The following is a 7,842-nucleotide window of genomic DNA, read 5'->3' on the forward strand; positions in this document are numbered from 1 at the left end:
CTCCAAGGTCGCCCCGCAAGGAGCCTTCCCTTCTCCAGGCTGCAGCAGCCCAGCTCTCTCAGCCTGGCTCCAGAGCAGAGCTGCTCCAGCCCTTGGAAAGCTGTTTTATTCCAGATGGATTTTCCCAAGGCCGGAACACCCGGATCTGTCCCTGCATTAAACTCACCTGCTCTGCAGCTCAGCAAAGACCTGCTTCATCTTCTTGATGGAAGCATCCATCTCCTCCTTGACTACCACCCGGTACCGCGCCAGCGACACGGTGCAGCGCTGGAGATCCTTCACTGACTTCTCAATGTTAGAACCTACCAAGAGACACAAGTGAGCTCCAGCAGCCCCAGACACCGCCCAGCCCTCCCACCACAGCATTGCCTCTTCTTTTAACACCAGGCCTAGCTTGGGTTCCAATCTCCCTTCCCCATGGCAGGCACTGGGCTCAGCAGGTACAGTGCGAGGCTTCCAGCACTTCCCTCTGTGGCAGAGATATCCCTCCACGTTTCCCAATTCCCAAGAGAAACCAAATGCATTTGTGGTGGGGACCTGCTCTAAAGGCCGCACACCTGGCACATCCTGATGCTTTGCCTGGAGGGAATCCTCTTGGAAAGGAAAACGAAGGCTCTTTCCTTGAAAGGATGGCTCTGGCCCCACAGGGAGCCCCTGCCCAGCTCTCTGGAGCTCACTGCTCCTGCCAAGCTGCATTAACCCAGCTCCTGACAGCATCCCCGTGCGGGAGGAGGACGAGTGCCACCACCTCATCTCCCTGCACTGAGCAACCAGCAGTGGGGTCTGAGGTGCCTCCTGTCCCCAGTGGTTCCTGTCAGAGCTCAGCTGTGCAGAAAACGCAGGGCGAGAGGGGAGAACAGGGGGCAGAGGCAGTGGCTGCCACCTCTTGGTGACAGGATGTGCCCAACTTGTGGCCTTTCTCACCCACATGAGAACCAGGCTGGAGGCGCTGTGAGGAGCGGGCCCGGCCCCGCTCCCACCCTCTCTGCTGCTCCAGGCACTGCAGCTAAACCACTGCCACAGGTCCCTGCTGCACGGGGTGGGGGGCGGAGCAAGAAGGGACGAGGTGGGGCAGGGTGCAATGAGCTGCCCAGATGACAACCAGGACGTTCGTTTGTATTAAAATCAATGTCAAGTTGGCTCAGCACCGTCTGACAGCACAGACACAGCAAGAGCCTGGCCTGCAGCAACCTGCCCTGGCACTGGCGGGGCACAGCTGACAATGGGGGGACAAAGCCAGCACTGGGGGGGCAGAGCTGACACTGTGGGGGCAGAGCCTCAGGTCTTACCCAGCTTCCTGTTGGCAGGAGACACAGGCACGTCCTCGAGGCGCGTTGCAGACAGGGAGGCAGGAGTGGAGTGGCTCAGTGCTGACCTGGACAGAGACCTGCCCGTGCTCCTGTGCTCGGGCCGCTGTCTGAGGGACGAAGGGCTCTGGGAAGGATGCAGGGTGAGCGATTGTGTGTCAAAGTCTGCTATCCCATTCTCTAGTTCAGGCACTGCTGTAGGAAAGCACACTGCTTTAAAGGGCAAGGCTGGGAGGGCCTGCCCGCCGCAATCACTGCAAGCAAAGCAGAGCAGAGACCAGCCCCTCAGAGCTCAGCTGGCCTCAGAGGGGCAGGAGGCAGCTCCTCTGCTTTGGGAACACTCGGTGCCCGTCTCATAGAACCCTGGAATGGGTTGGGAGGGACCTTACAGCTTCTCCAGCTCCAACCCCTGCCCTGGGCAGGGACACCTGCCACTAGAGCAGGTTGCTCCAAGGCCCTGTGTCCAACCCGGACTGGGTTGCTCCAAGCCCCTGTGTCCAACCTGGCCTTGAACACTCCGAGGGATGGGGCAGCCACAGCTTCTCTGGGCACCCTGTGCCAGCGCCTCAGCACCCTCACAGGGAAGAGCTTCTGCCTCAGAGCTCATCTCCATCTCCCCTCTGGCAGGTTAAAGCCATTGCCCTTGTCCTGTCTCTCCATCCCTTGTCCAAAGCCCCTCTCCAGGTTTTCTGGAGCCCCTTTAGGCACTGGAGCTGCTCTAAGGTCTCCCCTCAAGGAGCCTTCTCTTCTCCAGGCTGCAGCAGCCCAGCTCTCTCAGCCTGGCTCCAGAGCAGAGCTGCTCCAGCAGGTCCCTGCGGTGCTTGCTGGGCACTGACCTGCTCGCTGGGGCCCCGCTGCGCACTCACACTCCTCCAGCTCCCTGGCGTCGATGGAGAGCGCATCCAGCCCTTCACTGAGCGAATCCACGGATTCAGTGTCGTGGGTGCAGCCGTTAACATGGAATCCGTTCATCCCGCCCTTCCCGGCGCTTCCCGGCACCTCCTCCCCGCTGGACGATGGTTTCCCGGGCTCCGGAAGGCTGCTGCTGGGCTCTGCCTGTGGCTTGGGTTTGGGTTTCTTCTTCTTGTTCTGAGGATTGGGAATCACAACACAAAGAGGGGGGAAAAGTATTAAGTGTAATTCCTGAAGGGAAAACGAAGCTGCTTCTGCCTGCAGAAAGGAGCTAAATTAAAGGCTTTAGAGCCCGAGGGGCTCCTGATCCCCGGCACAGCAGGAGGGATTTGCTCAACAATGAGCACAGATCCAACTGCATTAAGGCACAAAGCACCAAGAGCAGCGCCCTGCTTAGCAGACAGGGGCTGTGCAATGATGGGAAGCACCGGAGAGCACCCAGGGGTGCACTGCCAGGGTGCTGTGCTCAACCTCCCCTCATTGCCCAGCACAGGCCACACAGCCACAATTCCCCTCTGCCCTCCCCATCTCATGCTGCTGCTCTTCATGTATTCAAAGGAGTCCTTTTGAATAATGATGATTTGACTCCTGGTCCTGGTGGATTCAGGCATTAGAATATCAAATGTGGCAACTTTGCAAAGCTCCGTTTAACCCTTTTGCTGAGCAAAACACCCCCAAAAGCTGCTGTGACAAAGAAAACCACGTCCACAGAGCTCAGCCCCGAACGTGACTGCTCAGCTCTGCTGACAAACGGAGCAATGTGCCCGGCCTGGGGGGAGTTAAAGCAGAGCTCTGCAGGGACCAGGGGACCTGGCCCACATCCCCCCCACAACGTGGGTCAGTGGAATGAAGCAGCAGCGAGGACACGAGCCCAACTACAGCAAATGCAAATGTGGTTGAAGGTGTTGGGTACAGCTCGCTCTGTAAATCACTGCCCCAGCAGCCAGACACTGCTAACCCACAGCTACTGCAACAGCACCGCTGCTCTTTGCCTCTCCTCTGGGTCTGAAGCTCTGAATACAAAGGGAAAGGCTTTGGCAAAGTGCATTGTAAAAGCATTACCTTTTTCTTGCCTGTTACAGTCCATTCCTTCAGTACTTCGCTGGCGTTGCCTGGAACAAAAGGCAGGGGTGAGGCTCTCCCCTTGAACACTCCACACAGCTCAGGGTCAGTGCTCTCAGGGACTGGTTTCAGTTTTGCTTTGAGAATGGGGGTTCCTCCCTTCAAACACTGGGCCAGCATTAAAAGACCAAGGAAAAGCCACCCCTTCCCTCTGGCTTTGCCCACTGAAGGCTGCAGGAGCTGCTGGAGCACAGGCTGGACTCTGCTCCCTGCTGGGCTCTCCCCAGACACCGACTGTCCGGGGACTGCAGCCTGAGGAGGAGCTGTCAGGGATGGGCAGTGCAGGCAGAGCTGCAGAGCCCAGCACTGGCACCTCCCCAGGGCAGCAAATCCACCCAGCCAGGCCCAGGCAAAGTACAAGAAGCCTGAGACACTCCCGCTCTGTCCACAGGGGCAGGAGCTCCGGCCCTCATCAAACCTCAAGAGCCATCAACCACTTATCTCTGAGCCTGCAAACACCCCCAGCTAAGAGCTAGGTCCCCATTAGGTGTCTGTGGATGTGCTGAGGCACTGAGCTCCCCCCAGGCCACCAGCCTCACGTACCTTCCATGAAGGCTTGCACCGTCCTGTCCACGCAGTTGTCAAAGTGCTGCAGCACGAGCACGATCTCGTTGTTGCTCCTGTTGGGGACGATGGCTCTCACCGCGCTGATCTGGAGGGGGCAGAAGGGGACAAGGAGAACCCACGTCCTTCATCCCACCCAAACCAGACCCCGGGAGTTCTTCATACACCATTTAGCCTGTGTAAAACCTGGCTTTTGATGGAGTGAGCTCCAGGCCAGCACCATCCTTCCCCTTCGAGAGATGAAGATACAGCACCAGGAGCTCCCCAGCACGGGGCAGTTGAGGGTCTCAGCAAACACATTTACCTTCTCCTTCATGTTTTCAAAGGTGCCTCCCTGGGCCAGCACAGTGTTGGACTGCACGTCAAAAACAAAGCCAGATGGATCTGCAAAGGCAAAGCAGAGGGAAAGGCTCTTCTGAGCACCAGGCACCAGAGGGGGGAGGTCAGCTCCGAGCTGCTGCTTTGCCAAGGAGAACACTGAAGCCTACAAGTGTAGAGCATCTGCTGCCTGACCCTGCCACCACCAGCAGGGGATTGGGAGCTGCTGGGATCAGCTCCATCCCAGCCTGAAGGACCAGGTTCTGCCCAGTCAAGTTTGCCAATGCCCTCCTAACCCTAAACTGATCCAGAGCTGTGGGTGCTGGGGCAGAGCAACTCACACTCCACGTCCATACTCAGGCCAGCCCAGCACTAAGGAGTTAAAAGCAGCACAGGAGCCTCAAGCAGTGGTTAAGAGTCTCCTCCACCTGCAGATACAAATGGCAAGCAGACTGATAAATGGGCTGGAAGATCCAGCAGCTTGTGTTCCTGCCAGCCACAATCTCCAAGTCAATGCTTAAATGTTCCAGGAGAGACCCATAATGGAGACAGGCGTCAGCACCAGCTCTGTGGGCCACCAGCGAGCAGGGGGCACATAAACCTGAGCCCCACACGAGCTCCTGGTGTCACCAGGGGCTGCAGGAAAGGGATCCCACAACACAACGTGCTTCCAAGCAGGGGCTCACTGCTGGGAGAGTGTTCTCTTGCACCCTGATGCCTCAAGCCCTGCAAGGAACTGGAGAAGAACCAGAGCAAGCTCCTCGGGTGGCTTTGGGGAGCACCAGGGGAGGGATATGTGCCATAGGGCCGCTGTTCCGAGCTGCTGATCTGTGTTCTTCCCCTCACCCCATCTAAATAACCGGGATGCGCTTCCGAGCCACCCCACTGACTTCCAGAGACATTGATGTAGCATTTAAACCAGCTGCCTCCAACCCCTGCCAGACCCGAGCGTGATGGAAAGGTCAGGCTCTTGTGGAGGCTGCATATGAGCAGTTAAACCCTTCCTCATCCATCCTTCCCCCTTTAGCCCCAGGAGCATGATTCCCTCCAGCTTCCCAAGGCCAAATTCCCAACTTTCCAGCCCTTAATCTTGTCAGTGGCTTTGCCAGCGCTGAGAACAGCGATCTTCCCTCAACATCCCTGCGGAGCCACTTCCGAGGACACGGGACCAGGGAAGATGAAGCTCTGCCCATCCTCAGCCGCTCAATCCCATCAGCTCTGTTTCCAACTCACTCTTCCAGGGCCGCAGCTCAGCCCCAGTCCTGTGGACGGGAAGGTGTTTGTCATGCACGGATCCATCCAACACTGCCCCTGAGCACTCATTAAACAGGCTCTGCCGTGACACTGGGAATGTGCGGGAAGGATGGAATGTTAAACACCGGCACTGCAGGACTGGGGCCACCAGCACATCCTAATCCCATCCCATGGGACAGGAGAGGCTCCTGCCCAAAGCTCAGGCACTGTGTCCTGATCCCTCTGCATCACCCCCCCATCACACTGAGCTGATGGGAGAGCCCATGGGCTGGTGCCCACAGCCCCCACTGCTTCCCTGCTCCTACTGCATCCTCCAGGCACTGCGGTGGGAAGAAACGCTTCATCCTAAAGCACCTCCTCGTGTGTTGCAGGGCTGTTTATTGGAGCAACCAATGCAGGATCCTTCAGCGATGCCAGGAAGGATCCACCCCGCCAAACAGCAGCAAGCTCCCCAAGGACCAAGCCCTTTGCTCTATGAAACACTCCATCAGCTCTTATGGAAACTCCTTTAAGCCCCCAGGACCAGCTTCAAGTGGAGTTTCTCCCACATTTGGGGTTTTGTGGCTCCAACCAAAACCTTCCCAAAGACCTGTCGCCATTTCCACATTCCCGGTTTCCAGGCAGCAAAACGGCTCCTCGGTGCATCCCTGGGAGCAGGAGCCTGGGTGCTGCTTCACTCAGGACCTGCCATGCTCAAAGCGTGGCTGGATGTGACCCGACTGCTTTACAGATGGAGCCGCTTCCTCCTCAGCACGGATCTAATGAGTAAAGAGTGAGTAACCTCCAGCAACACCAAATCCTGCACAGCTACACCACTTACAGCTGAGCTGTTCATCACTGTGTTCGGGGCACTGCTTGGACCAGGGGGGCTCCCTGCCCTTCCACAACTGCTGCATTATTCAAAGTGGGCCTGACTGGTTCCTCTCTCTCAACACTTCCACCCACCCTTTGTTCCACAGACGACGAGGGACTTTGCTCCGCTTCCAGAACAAGCCATTCCTTACCTGAGCAGCCACACTCCCTTGCAGAGGGCTGGGAAGCTCCTTCCCTGCATTAACATTCCAAAGCAGCAGGAAAGTGGTCATTGGCAATTCAAGTCCAGGCAGGAGGCTCAGTTTAACCCTCCCCTCCCCTCATGGCCTGGTGCTGGAGAGGAGCTTGGACAAAGCAGGACAAAGCCTTGAGCCACTGCATCCTGCTCCATGTCATGGTCCAGATCCCTTCACTTTCCTCCGGGAGCCCAACACACACCAATGTTGGTGGTGGGTTCACTCCATGATGCTCTCCCTCACAGCACCCAGTGATGTGCTGTTCTTCTTCAGCTGGGTTCGTGCCAGACCCCCAGGAACAGCTTCCCATGGTCCCTCTCCCTGTTCCCCACCAGGACCCTGTCATTCCCCTCCTGTTCCCGAGCTGTGTTTGCCTCTTGCCCACCTCTGCTTCCAGCATCAATCTTCCTTGTGCTCCCAAAGCTTCCAGGAGCCCAAGGTACAAACAGCACCTTCCAAACCTGCTCCCACAACATCCTGCCCAGTTGCCATTGCTGTGCTCAGCGCTCCGAGGCCGGCAGGGCCAGGGCTGCCCAAGAACACAGCTCCTCAGGTCGGCAGCATTGCCACAGAGAACAAAAGCTGCTCCAATGCAGAGGATGGGAATTGGCAGCCCCATTCTCCTTCAATTATTAATTAGGAGCCAGTTCAAATAGAAGGAAAAGCCACAACCCCCCCACCCCCCCTTCCTCCCCCTAGCTCAGAATTGGTGCTTCACTCGGGACAAAGCTCATCCCTCCCTGGAATACGCCGCCTGACACAGGAGCAGCTTCGCCACAGGAATAGGCAAACCAGGGAGGACAAAGCAAGGGGAAAACTGATCCCAAACCTGCTCCTTGACCTTTTCTGCAGGGGAAAGGGATTGAAGGAGGTCGAGTTTGGATCAGGGAGCTGAGTTCACCCATCCCAAGCTTCCTCACTGGATTCCTGGCAGGACAAGCTGGGCCGAGGCAGGAGAGGGGGGACAAGGGCTGCAGCAAGAACAGGGTCTAGTTCTGGTAGAGCTGATCCTGGGAGGGACCCAGAATTCCTTATGAGGGATCTGGAATTCCTTATGAAGGACCTAGAATTCCTTACAAGGGACCCAGAATTCCTCATGAGCGACCCCTCGGGCTCCCCCTGCCCCGGGGCCAGCAGGCACCAATGGGGGACCCCAGTCCGATGCATCCAGTGGGCTCTGCAGCATCCTGGTTTTCCTGGCTGCCCATGGGAGAACTGCACCCATCACATCCCAGCGGGACTCGGGAGACAATTCCTGTCCAGCCACACATGAAATGCTGCTAAAGCTGTCACCGGCAGGCTCCAGCGACTCTGCA

General features: G+C 57.5%; 1 protein-coding gene across 1 annotated transcript in view; it reads right to left on the reverse strand.

Annotated features, from left to right (window-relative positions):
• The window catches only part of SPATS2 (spermatogenesis associated, serine-rich 2), a gene marked incomplete at its 3' end in the record, with an annotated part of 11,696 nt that overhangs the window by 3,690 nt on the left and 164 nt on the right, over positions 1 to 7,842 (reverse strand). The window contains exons 2-7 of the mRNA XM_010016096.1: positions 4,210 to 4,289; positions 3,885 to 3,993; positions 3,282 to 3,331; positions 2,144 to 2,396; positions 1,290 to 1,502; positions 167 to 302 (exon numbers count right to left, since the gene is read on the reverse strand). Of these exons, the coding sequence (XP_010014398.1) occupies positions 167 to 302; positions 1,290 to 1,502; positions 2,144 to 2,396; positions 3,282 to 3,331; positions 3,885 to 3,993; positions 4,210 to 4,289 (841 nt within the window). The remainder of the gene's footprint in view (positions 1 to 166; positions 303 to 1,289; positions 1,503 to 2,143; positions 2,397 to 3,281; positions 3,332 to 3,884; positions 3,994 to 4,209; positions 4,290 to 7,842) is intronic.

This window comes from Nestor notabilis, unplaced genomic scaffold (genome assembly GCF_000696875.1).
Source record: "Nestor notabilis isolate BGI_N333 unplaced genomic scaffold, ASM69687v1 scaffold22816, whole genome shotgun sequence".
In the NCBI taxonomy this organism is placed as follows: Eukaryota; Metazoa; Chordata; class Aves; order Psittaciformes; family Psittacidae; genus Nestor; species Nestor notabilis.